The following is a 22,353-nucleotide window of genomic DNA, read 5'->3' on the forward strand; positions in this document are numbered from 1 at the left end:
TTTGTAGTGACGTTGCGCAAGTTAGAACCAGTGTTTTTCTGGTTCAAACACGCCAAATAAATGGACATTTTGGATATATATGGACGGAATTAATCGAACAAAAGGACCATTTGTGATGTTTATGGGCCATATTGGAGTGCCAACAGAAGAAGCTCGTCAAAGGTAAGGCATGATTTATATTTTTATTTCTGCGTTTTGTGTCGCTCCTGCAGGGTTGAAATATGTTTTCTCACTTTTGTTTACTATGGTGCTATCCTTAGATTGTAGCATCGTTTGCTTTCGCCGAAAAGCCTTTTTGAAATCTGACAGGTTGGCTGGATTCACAACACTTGTAGCTTTAATTTGGTATCTTACATGTGTGATTTCATGAAAGTTAGATTTTTATAGGAATTTATTTGAATATGGCGCTCTGCATTTTCTCTGGCTTTTGGCCAAGAGGGACGCTACCGTCCCACATATCCCAGAGAGGTTAACACAGTGTCCAAAGAAGGGCCAGACATGTACAGAATGGTGTCATCTGTGTAGAGGTGGATCAGAGAATCACCAGCAGCAAGAGTGACATCATTGATAAAAACAGAGAAAAGGGTCGGACCGAGAATTGAACCCTGAACCCTGTGGCACACCCATAGAGACTACCACAGGCCCTCTGATTTGACACACTGAACTCCTTCTGAGAAGTAGTTGGTGAACCAGGCGGGCAGTCATTCGAGAAACAAAGGCTATTGAGTCTGCCGATAAGAATGCGGTGATTGACAGAGTCGAAAGCCTTGGCCAGGTCGATGAAGACGGCTGCACAGTACTGTCTTTTATCCAAGGTGGTTATGATATCGTTTAAGACCTTGAGAGTGGCTGAGGTGCACCCATGACCAGCTCGGAAACCAGATTGCATAGTGGATAGTGGGATTCGAAATGGTCAGTGATCTGTTTGTTAACTTGGCTTTCAATTTTTTTTGAAAAACAGGGCAGGATAGAAATCAGTCTATAACAGTTTGGGTCTAGAGTGTCTCCCCCTATGAAGAGGGGGATGACAGCGGCAGCTTTCCAATCTTTGGGGATCTCAGACAATACAAAAGAGAGATGGAACAGGCTAGTGGTGAGGGTCCAGATTGTCTAGCCCGGTTGATTTGTAGGGATCCAGATTTTGCAGCTCCTTCAGAACATCAGCTGTCTGGATTTGGGTGAAGGAGAAGTGTGTGTGTGTGGGGGGAGTGCTGCAGGGGGTGGTCAGCTTTTGGCCGGGGTAGGGATAGCCAGTTGGAAAACATGGCCAGCCGTAGAAAAATGCTTATTGAAAATAACGATTATCGTAGATTTATCGGTGGTGGCAGTGTTTCCTAGCCTCAGTGCAGCAGACAGCTGGGAGGAGATGCTCTTATTCTCCATGGACTTTACAGTGTCCCAAAACTTTTTGGAATTAGTGCTACAGGATGCAAATTTCTGTTTGAAAAAGCTAGCCTTAGCTAGCTTTTCGCGGATGTTGTTCGATACTAATGCAGTACGCCACAGGATGTTTTTGTGCTGGTCAAGTGCAGTCAAGTCTGGGGTGAACCAAGGACGATATCTGTTCTTAGTACTACATTGTTTGAATGGGGAATGGTTATTTAAGAAGGCAAGGAAAGCACTTAAAGAGCAACCAGGCATCCTCTACTGACGGGATGAGGTTAATATCCTTCCAGGGCCAGGTCGATTAGAAAGGCCTGCTCGCTGAAGTGTTTTAGGGAGCGGTTGACAGTGATGAGGGGTGGTTGTTTGACTGCGGACCCATCACGCACGAAGGCAATGAGGCAGTGATTGCTGAGATCCTGGTTGAAGACAGCAGAGGTGTATTTAGAGGGCAAGTTGGTCAGGATGATATCTAAGAGGGTACCCATGGTTATGGATTTAGGGTTGTACCTGGTAGGTTCCTTAATAATTTGTGTGAGATTGAGGGCATCTAGCTTAGATTGTAGGATGGCCTGGGTGTTAAGAATATCCCAGTTTAGAAGATAGATGGGGGGCAATCAATTCCCATATGGTGTCCAGGGCACAGCTGGGGGTTGAAGGGGGAATATAACAAGCGGCAATGGTGAATGACTTGTTTCTGAAAAGATGGATTTCTAAAAGTAGAAGCTCGAATTGTTTGGGTACAGACCTTGATAGTATAACAGAACTCTGCAGGCTATCTTGACGAAAGTTCTATCTTGTCAGAAGATGTTATAGTTAGGGATGGAAATTTCAGGATTTTTGGTGGCCTTCCTAAGCCATGATTCAGACACAGCTAGGACATCAGGTTTGGCAAAGTGTGCTAAAGCAGTGAATAAAACAAACTTAGGGTGGAGGCTTCTAATGTTAACCTCTTGGATTTAGGGGGCGCTATTTTCATTTTTGGATGAAAAACGTTCCCGTTTTAACCTCTTAGTCCGCCCCATCCCGCATGCGGTATCGTTACTACAGCCTCAAGCTCATTAGCATAACGCAACGTTAGCGATTTTTAAAAATCGCAAATGAAACTAAATAAATATGCCTGTTCTCAAGCTTATCCTTTTCTTAACAATCCTGTCGTCTCAGATTTTCAAAATATGCTTTAGAACCAGAGAAAATCACTAATTTGTGTAAGAGTGGTGATAGCTAGCTTAGCGTTAGCATTAGCATTTAGCACGCAACATATTCACAAAAACCAGCCAAGGAATCAAATAAAATAATTTACCTTTGAAGACCTTCAGATGTTTCAATGAGGAGACTCAGTTACATAGCAGATGTCCAGTTTTTCCTGAAAGATTCTTGTGTAGGACACATCGTTCCCTTTTGTTACTATGCATATGGCTACCGAAACTAACCGAAAATTCAGTCACCTACATGTCGAACTTTTTTCCGAATTAACTCCATAATATCGACTGAAACATGGAAAACGTTGTTTGAATCAATCCTGAAGGTGGTTTGTCATATTTCTCTCCATTGAAAGCACCGTCCTTGTAGCCTGGTTTGTTCTGAGATTTGAATGGAAAAATACCGGGACCTGACTTTTGCGCACCAATTGCCACGCAGACACCTAGCGGGACACCTGGTAAATGTAGTCTCTTATGGTCAATCTTCCAATGATATGCCTACAAATACGTCACAATGCTGCAGAGACCTTGGGGAAACAAGAGAAAGAGTCCGTTCATTCCTGTCGCATTCACAGCCATATAAGGCGATCATGGAAAACGTAGCCTCAGCAATCCTGTGCATTTCCTGGTCGGTCATACATCTTGGTTTTGCCCGAAAAATTTGTTCTAAGGGACTCACAGTGAAAATCTTTGCATTTCTGGAAACGTAAGACTGTCTTCTTTCCAAAGCTATCAATTCCAAGCATATTCGAGCATCTTTTCGTGACAAAATATTGCGCTTAAAACGGGCACGTCTTTTTATCCAAAAATGAAATACTGCCCCTATAGGACTAACAGGTTAAACAATATATTTTGTCACGAAAAGATGGTCACTCTCTTTTCAAAGATGCTCGAGTATGCATATAATTGACAGCTTTAGAAAGAAGACACTGACGTTTCCAAAACTGCAAAGATATTGTCTGTGAGTGCCACAGAACTGATGTTACAGGCGAAACCCAGATAAAAATCCAACCAGGAAGTGCCACATTTTTTGAAACCGCCAATGACTCCTTATATGGCTGTGAATGAGCTACGAATGAGCTTACGTTTTCCACGTATTCCCCAAGGTGTCTACAGCATTGTGATGTCGTTTTAGGCATTTCCATTGAAGAATGGCTGTAAGGGACCATATATAGCTAGTGGTCACATGGTGTCTCCCGCAGAAAATCTCGCGTAAAATACTGAGGTAGCCATTTTTCCAATCGCTTCTTATGAGAAACCAATTGCCTCGACGGATATATTATCGAATATATATGTTAAAAACACCTTGAGGATGGATCCTAAACAACGTTTGCCGTGTTTCTGTCTATTATGGAGCAAATTTTGAAAAAAGTTTGGCGTTATAGTTGCAGCATTTTCCGGTCGATTTCTCAGCCAAGCATGATGAAGAAACGGGAGCTATTTCGCCTACAAAAATAATATTTTTGGAAAAAAGGAACATTTGCTATCTAACTGGGAGTCTCCTGAGTGAAAGCATCTGAAGTTTTTCAAAGGTAAATTATTTCATTTGGTTGCTTTTCTTATTTTTGTGAAAATGTTGCCTGCTGCCAGCAGAGCCTAGCATAGCATTGTGCCATGATAAACTTACACAAATGCTTGTCTAGCGTTGGCTGTAACGCATATTTTGAAAATCTGAGATGACAGTGTTGTTAACAAAAGGCTAAGCTTGTGTTTGAATATATTTATTTCATTTCATTTGCGATTTTCATGAATAGGAAAAGTTTCTAGGGGTATTTATGTCCGCTGCGTTATGCTATTGCATTTGAGGCTATGATTACGCTCCCGGATACGGGTTTGCTCGTCGCAAGAGGTTAACATGCATGAAACCAAGGCTTTTAAGGTTACAGAAGTCAACAAATGAGAGCGCCTGGGGAATTGTTGTGGTGCTGGGGGCTGCAGGGCCTGGGTTAACCTCTACATCACAAGAGGAACAGAGGAGGAGTAGAATAACGGTACGGCTAAAGGCTATAAGAACTGGTTGTCTAGCGCGTTCGGAACAGAGAGTACAAGGAGCAGATTTCTGGGCGCAGAAGAATAGATTCAAGGTATAACGTACAGACAAGGGTATGGTAGGATGTGAGTACAGTCGTGTAAATGTAGGCATCGAGTGACGATGAGAGAGGTTTTGTCTCTCGAGGCACCAGTTATGACAAGTGAGGTCACCGCATGTGTGGTGGATGGACTACGGGCTCTACAGTGAAATAAGACAATCACTAACCAAAACAGCAATAGACAAGGCATATTGACATTAGGGAGAGGCATGTGTATTCGAGTGATCATAGGGTCCAATGAGTAGCACTAGATGAGTCAGGGAGCAAATTCCGTAGTCGCTGCTATGCTAGGCGAGCTGGAGATACGGAGAGTCAGACGCTGCACATTTGGTTGCACACCTAAACCGGCCTCTCTCACAGAGAGACCATCGTTTACAACATGGTCAATAATTGTGGCCCTTATCTCATCAGAGATCACCGCTGTTGGTCTTCCTTTCCTTTTATCTCCACGCAATCTCTCTCTCCCTGCCATTCTTCTTTCCCCACCAACCTGTTTTCCTTGATCCATGTTTCCAAACTAAATCATTCCGAAGCCGTCCTCTTTTGTCTGTTTGGTAACGAGACTAAAAACAGGACACTTATATGTTTCAATCTGGTTACTGCAGAAATGCAAAACATTTTCCATCATTCAGTTTTGGAAACTGTGTTAGCATTTGAAAACATGTGCTGCAAATATATAGTTTTGTGGGTGGTGGAGTATGAATGAGAAAAGAGTTCAGGGATTTCGGAAAATGTGGTCATTGAAAGCACTTCTGTTTCGCTGACTGTGTGTAGAGTTTTGCCAATGTGACTTCAGTTTTGAAAAAACCTGTAATCCTCCATAGCCCTTTCCTGCAGTCAAATGGCCTAGTGTCTCATGGGTGGAATATTATGAATAATTTTCACGTCATAGTTAATAAACATTATTTAAAAACAAGAGCCAAAAATCTGGTGTTTCTATGTCAAATGGTTTTGTTATATTTTAGTCTTCTCTGATGTATTTAAAGTGTAATATTGAATACATGTAATCTTTTTTTAACCATAACCATGTGTGTGAGGTGTATATTTTTGTTTCAAAGTAGATTTGTTTAAAACTACCAAGAAACCTTCTATGTGACACTGATTTAACCCACTGCAGGAAAAGGTTAACAAGCAGCACTGAGGAAGCCCCTTCCAGGTATCCCATTCCCATCATTATCTTACCCATATAGACAGTAAACATGCTATTCTTCATGCCCCAAACCACACAGCTTCCGCTGTGAGATACGAAACAAATTGGCTGTTGGTACATACAGTATTATACATGTGTCCTCTGGTTAAGCGTATTCTTTCATCACAGGTGTCGTTGGCTTTTTGCTAATGCTGTTTTGTTGTGATTGGGGGGGGCAAGTTGAGTCTTTATTTACCCGAGCAGGAGATATCGATGCCTCTCTGCCGCAGGAGATCAATGGAGAGTTGCAAAATCAATATATGCTATTGATAGCTATTTGGCTGGAGTAGAAGGAAAACGACAAAGGACACCAATACATTGTGAGGAATGACTCCTTCCCGCTTCATAATTTCCTTCTTTTCTGCCCCCCCCCCCCCCCCGATTCACTTTCTTGCTTTTTTTTCTTCTTCTTCAAGAAAGGCTCTCATGTTATCATTGCCATGCCTGTCTCTTTGTTGGTCTTTCTTCTTGCAGCTTGTTAAAGTTGTGCGTTCAGCTCCATCTGCTCTAGAGAGTAGTAGTGCTGGAAAGATACTTCAGTGGGAACTTTGAATACAGCCTCAAACAAAGCTGCTGGCATGAGGGCCCAGTAGCCAGTCAATATAAAGGCTAAGGTTCTTCGTACAGTCAAACTAGAGACTACAGCCTACAGGCCCAGATATTTGAGCACTGAAGTGTTCAAGGCTATATGTGATGATACAGACACACTAAAGGCTGTAGGGCTTTGTACAGTACAGTAGGACTGATGGCAATAAGCCTTGATAAACACATGCTAGGTAGAGGCTAAGGACCTGGATACAGAGCAGTACTCTCTGCACTGGGCCCATAGCAGTCTCTCCGAGTTCGGTTACACTTCCCTGGTCATGGAGTACAACAAGTCTGGGCACTGTTCGGTGTGTCAACAAGCACCTCACTCATCTAATCAACACTTCCCCCAGTCACAACCCCACTGACAGGGGCCTGGGGAAGACTCCTGGGTAGTGGCCGCAGCCTTGTTACCAAACCTGTCCCTTGCAGCGGTGGCCTGATCAAAGTGACAGAGCCTGGTCTGGCGGAGAGGCGCAGGGGAAGTGAGGGCTGCTGTCACCCTGTCTGTCCCGCTGACGGCCCCTCTGCCAGGCAGGGGAGAGTGAGGGTGGGACCAGAGTGTCTCTGGGATGTCATTCAGTTGGGCGGCGGATGACAGAACAGGCCATTAAGGATTGGATTGGCTTCACAGACCATTAGACAAGGTAGGCATCATACTGTCAGCCTCACAGCCACGCCACACAGAGCACTGAGTAATGGTGAGGTAGGGAGGTAGACAGAGAGGGAGTGAGAGGGTGACAGGGAGAAGGAAGAGAGAAAGGTATAGGTTTCAGAGACCCACAAATGGCAGAGCTCTGCAGAATGGTGTCACAGAAACATTCTTCTCTCCACATACAATCTGAAAGCTATGTCTCTGTCCATCTGTCTGTCTCCTATATTATTGCTCTTCTCCATTCTTCTGTTGGACTCTCTCTCACTCTCCCTCTTCTGTGCCATATTCTAAAACAGAACACACACACTGACCGTGCTGACATACAGGCATCATCTACAGCAACGGGACTCATACAATGCTTTTTATGATATGGTTAAGTTTTGAAGTAGTAATACTTCTCTAAAGCAATTAAAAAGAAACATATGCCTTAACTTATACAGTATTTTATCCAGCTAGCAATGTACTCTAAATCTTCACTGATCTCAATTAGCGTCAAATAAAAGTGTGAACATTGAAATGCACACTACTAGATTGTCTACCAATGGGGACTGTTAAACATGATCTGCCTCACATGTTGACCAGCCAATTGCCTCAAAACAAAAGCACAAACACACAAAGCAAAAACAAGGATAGTGACATCCAAACCTCACAAAAAGCTATCTGGCGCCTTGTTAAAATCTCTCCTCGGTACGTGGGGCTAAGTCTCAGGATGGCCCCGACTTCCCTCCAGTCATTATTAAAGAGAGAGACAGGAGCCTATAGGAATCCGGTGGAGGCCTCAGCACGCATCACTTCTCTTCTGCTCCTGACTGTGTACTCTCAGCCCTCCACCAACTCCTACAGGGCCTATTTACAGCACAGGCAGTGGATTGTGTTGGCTGCACGCTAATGTTTCCAAACACTCCTTTGAATGCCTCTCCTCCATTCCTCCCCCTCTCCTCTCATCCTTCCCTCCTCAGCTCTCTGGTTTTTACTGACCCCTCGACCCAGGAGAGCTGTCTCGTTGCAGTGGGGGCTCGGGGCCCTGACGAGGACAGACCCTGCCAGGGAGAGACAGGACACACGCCAGATCTGTATATACTCCTCCCATCCTCCCTTCTGCTCTCTAACAAAGGGAGAGAAACTTATCTCCTCCTCCTTTCATTCCCAGACATGTCTTTTTGTGTGGATTCCTTCAAGTGGCTCCGCAGGCCTTCCCTTGGGAGGGGATGAAAACAGGTTGGAAAACTATGATAAAGAATAAAAAGAAAAGGAAAAATGTATCTTCTGCACAATTGAAATCCAAACAACAGATGTGAGGGTTCTGTAAACAGGGAGAAAAGCTGATGGCTAGATATTTCAGATGAAGAGAGAGGGAGAGAGAGAGAGACAGAGAGAGAGAGAGAGAGAGAGAAACAGAGTCAGAGAGAGAGAGAGGGAGAAAGAGAGAGAGAGGGAGAAAGAGAGAGAGACAGAGACAGAGTGAGTGAGAGAGAGAGAGAGAGAGAGAGAGAGAGAGAGAAAGAGAGAGAGAGAGAGACAGAGAGAGAGAGAGAGAGAGAGAAACAGAGTCAGAGAGAGAGAGGGAGAAAGAGAGAGAGAGGGAGAAAGAGAGAGAGACAGAGACAGAGTGAGTGAGAGAGAGAGAGAGAGAGAGAGAGAGAGAGAGAGAGAGATAGAGAGAGAGAGAGAGAGAGGGAGGGAGGGAAAGGGATAAAAAAAATCAGTAGGGTTCCGTTCATTGGGCGGGATGTTTTTTGATTAACTATGGCACACATTATAGGCCTGGGATCCATAGGTTTTTCACCTTCCGAACCTCTGAATTTGAAAGACTCTGCACTATGCAGTGCTCGGCACAACAACGCATTTACACAAGCATTTATTTAATCATGTTCTTTTCTTTTCCGTGCAGCTTTTACAATCTCAACCCCCAACCCCCTCTGTGTTTCTGTTTATTTTCCATACTTTTGAAAACTAGCAGTTTTGCTGAAATGTAATTTGTTGCGATGGTAGTCACTTGTGTTATTCCCTGCTGCCGTATCTTGAATACTAAATGAGTGGAGCTCCGTTGAATAATGATCAAGCATAGTGCAGGCAGCAGACTTGTGGATCAGAGCATATTTATCGCCAGTCCACAGGACACAGACGAATGAAGGATATGTGCATGGTTTAGACCATGAGAACACATAATTGCGAGGGTGGTTTCTATCTGAACAAGCGTATCATATCTTCCCAGTTAAAAACAACATGCTATATATCTGTGCTTTGTAAATGCCCCAAAACCATGGTCCTATGTTACACCTTGAGGGATGAACTCTTGCCCTGGTTTGGTTAGCTGAAGATACACTGTAGGGACGTTGTCTTACTTAATGTCACTCAAGACTTTCCTTTATACCAGGATCCAGACCAAGGTTTTTACTTACACTTCTGTGGCAAATTACATTGTAAAAGGGGCAGTGCAATTATTATTATTTTATAAATGTTTCATTTTACCTTTATTTTGACAGGGATGTCATGCTGAGACTATGATCTCTTTTACAGATGAGCCCTGCATAAATACATCAAACACATACAATATACAATATACAAAATGACAAAACATATTACGAAAAACAGACACCTTTATGAAAATAGAGGTCTCGATCATGACTCTGAACTGACCAAGGGGGACCAGAACATCTCATTTCAGAGGGCTCTGTGAGTTGTTCCACATAAAGGGTGCAGAAAGACTAAAAGCATCTTTACCCAACTCTGTGGAGACTGAAGTGACCTCCAGTGTTATCCAAACCTGAGACCGGGTTTGGTCATTTGGAAGTCTAAATTGAATGAATGATTACAGATACATAGGAAATATCTGCATGAGTGTTTTGTAGATAAACACAAGAAAATGTTGCCCTCTCCTTACATACAGAGAGGCCCAACCCACTTTTTGATACAAAACACAATGGTGAGTTCTATAACCATCACCAGTAATAAACCTAAGGGCACAATGGAAAACAGCATCTAGTGGTTGAAGTGTAGATGCTGTTGCATGCATATAGGTCATATCCCCATAATATAAAACAGACATAAAAGTGGCCTGGACAATTTCCTTCATATTAACAAAAGCCAGACATGCATTTGTTTCTGTAAAAGAAACCAAACTTGAACTTCAAATTCTTCACCAGATTAATGACATGTTTTTTAAATGACAGTTTGTCATCAAGCCAGATACCAAGATATTTGTAGGAAAGAACTTGCTTAATTTTTATACCGTTCACACCAGTCATTACAAATATATTTCAATCTGGGTTATGGGACCTGACCTAGAACAAAGCATGCATTTTGTTTTGTTTGCATTTAGCACTAACTTTAGATCCAATATTGACCTCTGCAGTGCTTGAAAATCAGACTTCAAATGTGAAAAGGCTTGGTCAACAGATGGAGCAATGGAAAACAACACTGCATCATCTGCATACAAATGTATTATTTTTTAAATATTTTTTATATAGATTGTAAACAGTAGTGAGCTGAGTATCAAACCTTGGGGCACCTCTTTATTTAACTCAAGGAACTCAGATTTGACCCCATCTAACATGATGGCCTGAGTTCTGTCATTGATATAATTATGCATCATTACCCAATCCTATCGAGGACAGCTTGTTCAACATAATGACATGGTCTACAACATGGCGGCACAATTCTTATTCAATTATGAAAGTGAAAACTGAATTCCTGAATTGTTTGAATAAAGGGGACGATATACATGTCTTTCCCAGTGAAAGCCCAGACTGTGTATAGGCTTAGAGAGATAGAGAGCGTCTTGGTGTGTCTGGCGACAGAGCTCTCGGACCAAGGGGAAAAGCTCTTAGCCCAATCAGTAGAGTTAGAATACCGAAACACATTTTCAGTTGTAATCATATCACAGATACACAGCATAATCACCTTCCAAACCTGACAGCCAGTCATGAGGAAAGAGAGTGTCACGTTCTTTTCGTTATGTCTTTGTTTTAGCATGGTCAGGGCGTGAGTTGGGTGGGTAATATATGTTCTTTTTTCTATGTTGTGGTTTTGTGTTTGGCCTGGTATGGTTCTCAATCAGAGGCAGGTGTCGTTCGTTGTCTCTGATTGAGAATCATACTTAGGTAGCCTTTTCCCACCTGTGTTTTGTGGGTGATTATTTTCTGTTCTGTGTTTTTCTTCCCCCAGTGTTCAGTTGTTTCATTAAAGAATATGAACACTTACCACGCTGCGCATTGGTCCTCCTCTTCTTCCACCCACGACAAGCGTTACAGAATTATCCATCAAAAAAGGACCAAGCAGCGTGGTATCGGGCAACAGCAGAAATCTCGGGACTCATGGACATGGGAGGAGATTCGGGCCGGAGAAGGACCCTGGGCACAGGCTGGGGAATATCGCCGCCACAAGGCAGAGCTGGAGGCAGCGAAAGCTGCGCGGCGGTGGTATGAGGAGGCAGTACGGCAGCGCGGCTGGGACGAGAGGCAGCCCCAAAAATGTCTTGGGAAGCGGGCACATGGGGAGTGTGGCTAAGTCAGGTAGAAGACCTGAGCCAACTCCCCATGCTTACCGTGGAGAGAGGTGGACTGGGCAGGCACCGTGTTATGCCATGAGGCGCACGGTGTCCCCGGTGCGCAGGCATAGCCCGGTGCGATACATCGCAGCGCCTCGTATCGGCCCGGGCTAGAGTGGGCATCAAGCCAGGTGCCATGAAGCCGGCTCAGCGCATCTGGTCTCCAGTGCGTCTCCTTGGGCCGGGGTACATGGCACCAGCCCTACGCACGGTGTCCCCGGTTCGCCAGCACAGCCCAGTGCAGTCTGTTACACCTCGCCGCACTGGCCTGGCGACGGGGAGTATCCAGCCAGGTAGGGTTGTGCAGGCTTGGTGCTCGAGACCTCCAGTGCGCCTCCACGGTCCGGTCTATCAGGTGCCTCCTCCACACACCAGGCCTCCAGTGGCAGCCCCACGCACCAGGCTGTCTCTCCGTCTCCTTCCTCCAGGTGCTCCCTCCTGTCCGGAGCTGCCAGAGTCTCCCGTCTGTCCTGAGCTGCCAGAGTCTCCCGTCTGTCCTGAGCTGCCAGAGTCGCCCGTCTGTCCTGAGCTGTCAGAGCCGCCCGTCTGTCCTGAGCTGCCAGAGCCGTCCGCCAGTCTTGAGCTGCCAGAGCCGCCCGTCTGTCCTGAGCTGCCAGAGCCACCCATCTGTCAGGAGCTGCCAGAGCTGTCTGTCAGTCAGGAGCTGCCAAAGCCGCTCTTCACTCCGGCGCTGCCGGAATCACCCTTCACTCCGGCGCTGCCGGAGTCTCCCGCCTGTCCGGTACTACCGGAGTCTCCCGCCTGTCCGGTGCTGCCGTTATCTCCTGTCCATTCAGAGCCCGCTGAAGGTCCCCAGTCCGAGGTCGGCGGCGGGGGTTGCCACTCTAAAGGCGCCACTGAGGCGGGGAAAGAAGCGGGCAAATACTAGGGTGGAGTGGGGTCCACGTCCCGCGCCAGAGCCGCCACCGCGGACAGACGCCCACCCAGACCCTCCCCTATAGGTTCAGGTTTTGCGGCCGGAGTCCGCACCTTTGGGGAGGAGGGAGGTACTGTCACGTTATGACCTTAGTTCTTTTTGTTATGTCTTTGTTTTGTATGGTCAGGGCGTGAGTTGGGTGGGTAGTCTATGTTCTTTTTTCTATGGTGTGGTTTTGTTTTTGGCCTGGTATGGTTCTCAATCAGAGGCAGGTGTCATTCGTTGTCTCTGATTGAGAATCATACTTAGGTAGCCTTTTCCCACCTGTTTTTGTGGGTGATTATTTTCTGTTCTGTGTTTTTCTTCACCATACAGGACTGTTCGTTTGTCGTTTTTTTCCCCCCAAGTGTTCAGTTGTTTCATTACAGAATATGAACACTTACCACGCTGCGTATTGGTCGTCCTCTTCTTCCACCCACGACGAGCGTTACAGAGAGGAAATAGGCACAAACCAGTTGTGATAAACTTATCTTTATTTCTCCTGTAGGGCTTTTTATCATACACTTTCATCACTCATGAAAACATTCAGTGGTCATTGCTTCTTAAATGGTTTTGATCACCCAAGGACTTGATATACTAACAGCGTCATTTCAATTACCGGTGTGGCTTTAGTGTGCAATCCAAAGTATTAAGGTGCATGAGGTGTTATACAGTAGCTAAAAGAACAATTGCCATACAAGGAACCATTTATTGTTAGGGCTTTTAAAAAAGGGTTAGAGTCCTGAGTATTTTCTGTCTAACTTTGGGAGTTAACCAATCAGAAAGGTTACTTACACTGACAAGCATTTGTGGGAAGGGCCCCCTGGAGTTTTCAGGCACGTTGACTGGTGGAATCACCCAGTCCCTCTTCTGTCTCCGCAGCCCCTTGGAACTTATCTCCTGTTGCCTGGGAAACATGATGACAGTGGGTGGAGCCTGGAACTCTGGTGGTGCTTTGACCTCCCCTTCCTCCTTCCTCTCCCCTCCTTTTCCCTCTTCCTCTGTGACCTGAAAGACATGACAAAAAGGACAAAGATACAGTTGAGCGGGTTGCTATGTGATAAAATGTGCCTGTGTGATTTACACCCCTATTCCCCCAGCACGGCCAGGGACACTGAGTCATTCTCTATCCACAGGCTAGTGTTCTCATCAGGAAAACGATGGCTACAAAGAACCTCCACTCCCTTATGTGATAAATATATACTCATTAGTCTTGTTGTTAAGGATGTCTTGATTGTAATCAGTGAGGGGGGTTTGGTGGGGTGCAATCAAGTGAGATGCAGTATCAGCAAAGTTTGAATTGCATTGGCAGAGTATAAGCAGCTGTTGAGATACAAAATTACAAAGTAAATACAACGTAAATGCAGTATTTAATTTATTCAACATTTGAATCAATTCAAAACTCTGGGTGCATCTAATAAACACATTTTTCCTGGGTCAAGTATAAAGTTAGATAAGTCGCACATTTGCGCATTTTCTTGGTTCGATATCTAATCAAATATCCGACAAGCCCGTAACAAGCTGACATAAGTCACGTCAACATTCATGTATGTGTATCTGGGGGATGCTGTATGACAAAAATCAGTCTTGTAGCTTCTCAGGGTCGTGTCCTGTATGGATCGGAATCCACATGAATAATACAAGGCTATGCTAGGAGGAACACACTGTATCCTGTAAGTCCAGGGGATATGGTAACTCTGCTATTAACATGGAGAAAACGTGCACCTCTTGTCTTCAGTGTAAACTGACAAACCTCTGGGTTATAACACAAAGTATACACAGTTCAGTCAGAATCATCATCTCACCAAATCACTCAGCCCTCTAGCTCTTCCCCCTCTCAAACTGGCTTTTCATAACTCTCCATCTTTCCATTTCCATCTCTCTCTTGCCATCTTATTGTTTTTCCTCTCCTCCCTGTCGGCTGATCCTGACAGCCTGTCTCAATAATAACTATTCATCAGAAGCTGGGGAGTGCTATGCTGCTAGGTGGATGGAGTGTGAGACAGGTTAAGTGTGCCAGCAGGCTAGGATAATGCCTTGCTAACGCCCTGTACCCCAGGTGTGCCTTAACTCTCCCCAGGTCTCACCAAGTCATCTGCTCTCATGTTGCTCATTGTTCCAGGGCAGGGAGCAAATGATAGACATTTCCAGCTTAACGGGTGAGACTCGTTGCTTGCATGTGTGTGCACTCTCACGTATGTGAGAACAAACTCCGCTCCTCGGATAAGAGAGACAGGTCCAATCACCATTTCTTTGGACTTTTAAAGAGCCTTGTGTTTTAATACATATTCCGATATTTCATTTTACCTCGTCTCCCCTCACTACCTCCCTCCCTCGCTCTTTATACTTCTTGCTAATGTGTGGCCTTGCAGATTCCTTCTGGTAGTTAAAATTCAAGGGGAAACCCAGGAAGTATGCAGGAACAGGGGTACAACATTGAGAGTTGAGGGCTCTGGAGCACCACAAGCTGTTTATTCTAATTACCGCCTCGTAGAACTTTCCACAGTCTATAAAACACGTATTATTTTCTCTCTCCCCCCGTATGTATGCCCCGCTGTCTGGTTGCCTCCCAAGGTGGGCTGTACCTGCCAGTGCAAACAATGCTTTCAGGCTGAGTTCATCAGATGGAGGTCCAGGAGAAATGCTTTTCAAGCTGCATTAAAGGAAGCCTGTCTGTTGGAGGGGTTGGCATGTATAAGCTGTGTGTTTGGGGAATAGGAGAAAGGAGAGGGGAGGGACAATGCCCATGGGTAAACGTTTAGTGTTCAGTTTCTTCAATCCAGCTCCACATTTTAAACATCAGGTATGTCATGGAACACGAGAGGGAGGAGGATGAGGGTGTGGGGTGAAAAGGAGTGAGAAGAAGGGGAGCAGGAGGGAGAAGGGAAGGAAAGGGTTGGTGGTTAACATGATGGAAAGAGAGAGGCGAGACATTTTTTGTCTCTGTCATTGCTTTCAAAAATATTTTGGCCATTTCGAGTTTAGAACGTTTGACATTACAAATACTGTCCAATCTTTTTGGAGATGAGAATGTGGGAGTTGATCTTAAATTCCATGCTTACTTTGGTGACTCATCTATTTATATTTCAGCCTGATATTAATAATTATTCCTGTATCCAACATCAACATCATGGGAATGAGTATAGTTGGTGCACTTCATCCCTCTACCACTAGTGGAGCTGCAGCCCTACATACAGCCCAAGCTCTGTGTCTCTGCCTAGGATGCTTCACGATCGAGAAATCACCAGTCCTCTAATCCAACCCTCCTCCTCCCCTGTGCCAGGCACAGTCTACCCTTCCAAACACGCATGTGACATGTGTCATCATATGTCATCATGTGCCATGTTGCCTGAACCAGATCCATATGGTGTGTTTTCATGGGGACACCTCTCTCTCTCTCCGGCAACCAGTGCCAAGTGAAACACGTGTGTGTTCGCCAGCTATGAACATGGATCCAAACTTGATTCATCAGATGGAAAGGGGAGACAGATGTGCACTTGGTTCTGGACAAATGAATTATATTTCTTCAGCGGGAGGAGGGCTTAGTGGGCCTGACTGCAGGGGCAGGCTGCTCCAGTTCAGACTGCCACGGTGGGGGGACTAGGTAGGGGAGGGAGGAAGGTTCTGGGGGTATTAGGGATTGGATCGGGGAGGGAGAGAGGATGATGGGAAGAGGAAGTTTGAAATAGGGGGTGGTTATATTAAGAAGCAGGTGTGACCCCCCTGTCAAAATAAGTCCATGTTCCAAATCCTTTCATCTGCAGATTCTAACAGGGTGAGTAAGTGTGTGTGTGTGTGTGTGTGTGTGTGTGTGTGTGTGTGTGTGTCTGTGAGAGAGGGTGAGAGTGAGAGAGAGATAAATAACTCAGAAACAACACACATGCACACATCAATATATGACACACACACACACACACACACACACACACACACACACACACACACACACACACACACACACACACACACACACACACACACAGGTGTGTCAGACTTGCAACATGTTCTTCCCTTCTCTAGCTCACACTCACACAGGCACATAAAGAACACACACACAGACACACACAGAACACACACAGACACACACACAGACTCATAGAAAACACACACACACAGAACACACACACAGACACATTGAGACACACACAGAGACACATAAAGAATACACACACACACAACACCCACAGAGACACATAAAGAATACACACACAGAACACACACAGAGACACATAAAGAACACACACACACAGACACATAAAGAACACACACACAGACACATAAAGAACACACACAGAGACACACACAGAACACACACACAGACACAAAGATCACGCACAGAGACACATAAAAGACACACACAGAACAAACAGACACATAAAGAACACACACACAGACACATAAAGAACACACATAGAGACACCCACAGAACACAAACACACAGAAAACAGACAGAGACACAAAGAACACACACAGACACAAAGAACACACACAGAACACACACAGAGACGCATAAAGAACACACACACAGACACACACAGAGACACATACAGAACACACACATAGACACCCAGAGAACACTCACACACACAGACACATAAAATACACATACAGAACACACAGACACATAAAGAACCAGTGTTGGAAAAAGTACCTTAATAGAAAATGAATCAAAAGTGAAATTCACCAAGTAAAATACTACTTCAGTAAAAGTCTAAAAGTATTTGGTTTAAAATATACTTAAGAGTATCAAAAGTAAAATAATAATATTTTCACATTCCATATATTAAGCATACCAGACGGCACAATTGTCTTTTTTTAAGGATTGCCAAGGGCACACTCCAACACTCAGACATCATTTACAAACAAATCATTTGTGTTTAGTGAGTCTGTCAGATCAGAGGCAGTAGGGATAACCAGGGATGTTCTTTTGAGAAGTGTGTGAATTTGACCATTTTCCAGTCCTGCTAAAAGCATTTGAAATATAATGAGTCGTTTTTGGGTGTCAGGGAAAATGTATGGAGAAAAAGTACATCATTTTCTATAGGAATGTAGTGAAGTAAAAGTAAAAGTTGTCAAAAATATAAATTGTAAAGTACAGATTAGAGGTCGGCCGATTAATCGGAATGGCCGATTAATTGGGGCCGATTTCAAGTTTTCATAACAATCGGAAATCCGTATTTCTAGGCACCAATTTTTTAAAATGTTTTTTTTATACCTTTATTTCATCTTTATTTAACTAAGCAAGTCAGTTAAGAACACATTCTTCTTTTCAATGACGGCCTAGGAACGGTGGGTTAACCGCCTCGTTCAGGAGCAGAAAGACAGATTTTCACCTTGTCAGCTCGGGGGAACCAATCCTGCAACCTTACAGTTAACTAGTCCAACGCAATAACGACCTGCCTCTCTCTCGTTGCACTCCAAAAGGAGACTGTTGTGCGAATGCAGTAAACCAAGGTAAGTTGCTAGCTAACATTAAACTTATCTTATAAAAAACAATCAATCGTTATCACTAGTTAACTACACATGGTTGATGATATTATCTAGCGTGTCCTGCGTTGCATATAATCTGATTGAGCATAGAATCATACAAGTATCTCAGTATCTGACTGAGCGGTGGTAGGCAGAAGCAGGACCGTAAACATTCATTCAAACAGCACTTTCGTGCCTTTTGCCAGCAGCTCTTCGTTGTGCGTCAAGCATTGCGCTGTTTATGACTTCAAGCCTATCAACTCCTGAGAGTTGCGTAATTATCGTATTTCGTCGTCTCCTATCTGTCCAACACGTTCACCGTCTACCGTAGCACTGTAGTAACTATCACACTCAACTGAACGACTTGATTAGTGTAGTGTTAGCTAGCTACATAGCTAGCTACATAGTTGTCTTTGCTGTCTTCGTATCCAAGATAATTGTGTAGCTTAGAGTGTGGAGTCTTAGAGTGATAATTGCGTTATTATCGTATTTTGTCGCCCTCCTATCTGCCTAGCAGCTAGCCAGCTAGCATACGTTCACCGGCTACCGTAGCACTGTAGTAACTATCACACTCAACCGAACGACTTGATTAGTGTAGTATTAGATAGCTACATAGTTGTCTTTGCTGTCTTCGTATCCAAGATAATTGTGTAGTTTAGAGTGTGTAGTCTTAGAGTGATTATCTTAATTCACCGAGGTTAGCTAGCCAGCTATTTTGTCGTCCTTAACGTAGGAGACACTCCTAGCTAGCCAATTGCCAGCCAACGTCTACTGAATAGAACTTTCGCATTCCGGTCGCATTCCGCGTCGCTCCACAGGTAGTATCACTTTTTCATTTCATTTCATTACAGTCCCAACGGTGTGATTTGTTTGATCGTAGCTAGCTACATAGCTAGCTACATAGCCGTCTTTGTTTCAAAGATAATTGTGTAGTCTAGAGCGATTTTCTAGGTTAGCTAGCCAGCTATTGTCGTTCTCCTAACGCAACGTAACGTAACCAACACTGCTAGCTAGCCAGCTAGCTCCCGAAAAGCAGCATTGTAGAAACTTCACACTCAACGGTACGACTTGATTAGGGTAGTGTCAACAACGCAGCTAGCCTACCCCAGCAGTACTCTATCATTTTAATCATTTTAGTCAATTAGATTCTTGCTACGTAAGCTTAACTTTCTGAACATTCGAGACGTGTAGTCCACTTGTCATTCCAATCTCCTCTGCATTAGTGTAGCCTCTTCTCTAGCCTGTCAACTATGTGTCTGTCTATCCCTGTTCTCTCCTCTCTGCACAGACCATACAAACGCTCCACACCGCATGGCCGCAGCCACCTAATCTGGTGGTCCCAGCGCGCACGACCCACGTGGAGTTCCAGGTCTCCGGTAGCCTCTGGAACTGCCGATCTGCGGCCAACAAGGCAGAGTTCATCTCAGCCTATGCCTCCCTCCAGTCCTCGACTTCTTGGCTCTGACGGAAACATGGATCACCACAGACAACACCGCTTCTCCTACTGCTCTCTCTTCGTCCGCCCACGTGCTCTCGCACACCCCGAGAGCTTCTGGTCAGCGGGGTGGTGGCACCGGGATCCTCATCTCTCCCAAGTGGTCATTCTCTCTTTCTCCCCTTACCCATCTGTCTATCGCCTCCTTTGAATTCCATGCTGTCACAGTTACCAGCCCTTTCAAGCTTAACATCCTTATCATTTATCGCCCTCCAGGTTCCCTCGGAGAGTTCATCAATGAGCTTGATGCCTTGATAAGCTCCTTTCCTGAGGACGGCTCACCTCTCACAGTTCTGGGCGACTTTAACCTCCCCACGTCTACCTTTGACTCATTCCTCTCTGCTTCCTTCTTTCCACTCCTCTCCTCTTTTGACCTCACCCTCTCACCTCCCCCCCTACTCACAAGGCAGGCAATACGCTCGACCTCATCTTTACTAGATGCTGTTCCTCCACTAACCTCATTGCAACTCCCCTCCAAGTCTCCGACCACTACCTTGTATCCTTTTCCCTCTCGCTCTCATCCAACACTTCCCACACTGCCCCTACTCGGATGGTATCGCGCCGTCCCAACCTTCGCTCTCTCTCCCCGCTACTCTCTCCTCTTCCATCCTATCATCTCTTCCCTCTGCTCAAACCTTCTCCAACCTATCTCCTGATTCTGCCTCCTCAACCCTCCTCTCCTCCCTTTCTGCATCCTTTGACTCTCTATGTCCCCTATCCTCCAGGCCGGCTCGGTCCTCCCCTCCCGCTCCGTGGCTCGACGACTCATTGCGAGCTCACAGAACAGGGCTCCGGGCAGCCGAGCGGAAATGGAGGAAAACTCGCCTCCCTGCGGACCTGGCATCCTTTCACTCCCTCCTCTCTACATTTTCCTCCTCTGTCTCTGCTGCTAAAGCCACTTTCTACCACTCTAAATTCCAAGCATCTGCCTCTAACCCTAGGAAGCTCTTTGCCACCTTCTCCTCCCTCTTGAATCCTCCTCCCCCCTCCTCCCTCTCTGCAGATGACTTCGTCAACCATTTTGAAAAGAAGGTCGACGACATCCGATCCTCGTTTGCTAAGTCAAACGACACCGCTGGTTCTGCTCACACTGCCCTACCCTGTGCTCTGACCTCTTTCTCCCTCTCTCTCCAGATGACATCTCGCGTCTTGTGACGGCCGGCCGCCCAACAACCTGCCCGCTTGACCCTATCCCCTCCTCTCTTCTCCAGACCATCTCCGGTGACCTTCTCCCTTACCTCACCTCGCTCATCAACTCATCCCTGACCGCTGGCTACGTCCCTCCCGTCTTCAAGAGAGCGAGAGTTGCACCCCTTCTGAAAAAACCTACACTCGATCCCTCCGATGTCAACAACTACAGACCAGTATCCCTTCTTTCTTTTCTCTCCAAAACTCTTGAACGTGCCGTCCTTGGCCAGCTCTCCCGCTATCTCTCTCAGAATGACCTTCTTGATCCAAATCAGTCAGGTTTCAAGACTAGTCATTCAACTGAGACTGCTCTTCTCTGTATCACGGAGGCGCTCCGCACTGCTAAAGCTAACTCTCTCTCCTCTGCTCTCATCCTTCTAGACCTATCGGCTGCCTTCGATACTGTGAACCATCAGATCCTCCTCTCCACCCTCTCCGAGTTGGGCATCTCCGGCGCGGCCCACGCTTGGATTGCGTCCTACCTGACAGGTCGCTCCTACCAGGTGGCGTGGCGAGAATCCGTCTCCTCACCACGTGCTCTCACCACTGGTGTCCCCCAGGGCTCTGTTCTAGGCCCTCTCCTATTCTCGCTATACACCAAGTCACTTGGCTCTGTCATAACCTCACATGGTCTCTCCTATCATTGCTATGCAGACGACACACAATTAATCTTCTCCTTTCCCCCTTCTGACGACCAGGTGGCGAATCGCATCTCTGCATGTCTGGCAGACATATCAGTGTGGATGACGGATCATCACCTCAAGCTGAACCTCGGCAAGACGGAGCTGCTCTTCCTCCCGGGGAAGGACTGCCCGTTCCATGATCTCGCCATCACGGTTGACAACTCCATTGTGTCCTCGTCCCAGAGCGCTAAGAACCTTGGCGTGATCCTGGACAACACCCTGTCGTTCTCAAATAACATCAAGGCGGTGGCCCGTTCCTGTAGGTTCATGCTCTACAACATCCGCAGAGTACGACCCTGCCTCACACAGGAAGCGGCGCAGGTCCTAATCCAGGCACTTGTCATCTCCCGTCTGGATTACTGCAACTCGCTGTTGGCTGGGCTCCCTGCCTGTGCCATTAAACCCCTACAACTCATCCAGAACGCCGCAGCCCGTCTGGTGTTCAACCTTCCCAAGTTCTCTCACGTCACCCCGCTCCTCCGCTCTCTCCACTGGCTTCCAGTTGAAGCTCGCATCCGCTACAAGACCATGGTGCTTGCCTACGGAGCTGTGAGGGGAACGGCACCTCAGTACCTCCAGGCTCTGATCAGGCCCTACACCCAAACAAGGGCACTGCGTTCATCCACCTCTGGCCTGCTCGCCTCCCTACCACTGAAGAAGTACAGTTCCCGCTCAGGCCAGTCAAAACTGTTCGCTGCTCTGGTCCCCCAATGGTGGAACAAACTCCCTCACGACACCAGGACAGCGGAGTCAATCACCACCTTCCGGAGACACCTGAAACCCCACCTCTTTAAGGAATACCTAGGATAGGATAAAGTAATCCTTCTCCCCCCCCCCCTTAAAAGACCTAGATGCACTATTGTAAAGTGGCTGTTCCACTGGATGTCATAAGGTGAAAGCACCAATTTGTAAGTCGCTCTGGATAAGAGCGTCTGCTAAATGACTTAAA

At 45.8% G+C, this 22,353-nt stretch overlaps 1 protein-coding gene across 1 annotated transcript in view; it reads right to left on the reverse strand.

Annotated features, from left to right (window-relative positions):
* Window positions 1-22,353, reverse strand: part of LOC115102119 (cadherin-4-like) — a 555,321-nt gene that overhangs the window by 144,034 nt on the left and 388,934 nt on the right. Inside the window, exon 5 of the mRNA XM_029621715.2 lies at window positions 13,365-13,577. Within this exon, the coding sequence (XP_029477575.2) occupies window positions 13,365-13,577 (213 nt within the window). The remainder of the gene's footprint in view (window positions 1-13,364; window positions 13,578-22,353) is intronic.

The sequence above is a fragment of the Oncorhynchus nerka genome, linkage group LG20 (genome assembly GCF_034236695.1).
Source record: "Oncorhynchus nerka isolate Pitt River linkage group LG20, Oner_Uvic_2.0, whole genome shotgun sequence".
Lineage (NCBI taxonomy): Eukaryota > Metazoa > Chordata > Actinopteri > Salmoniformes > Salmonidae > Oncorhynchus > Oncorhynchus nerka.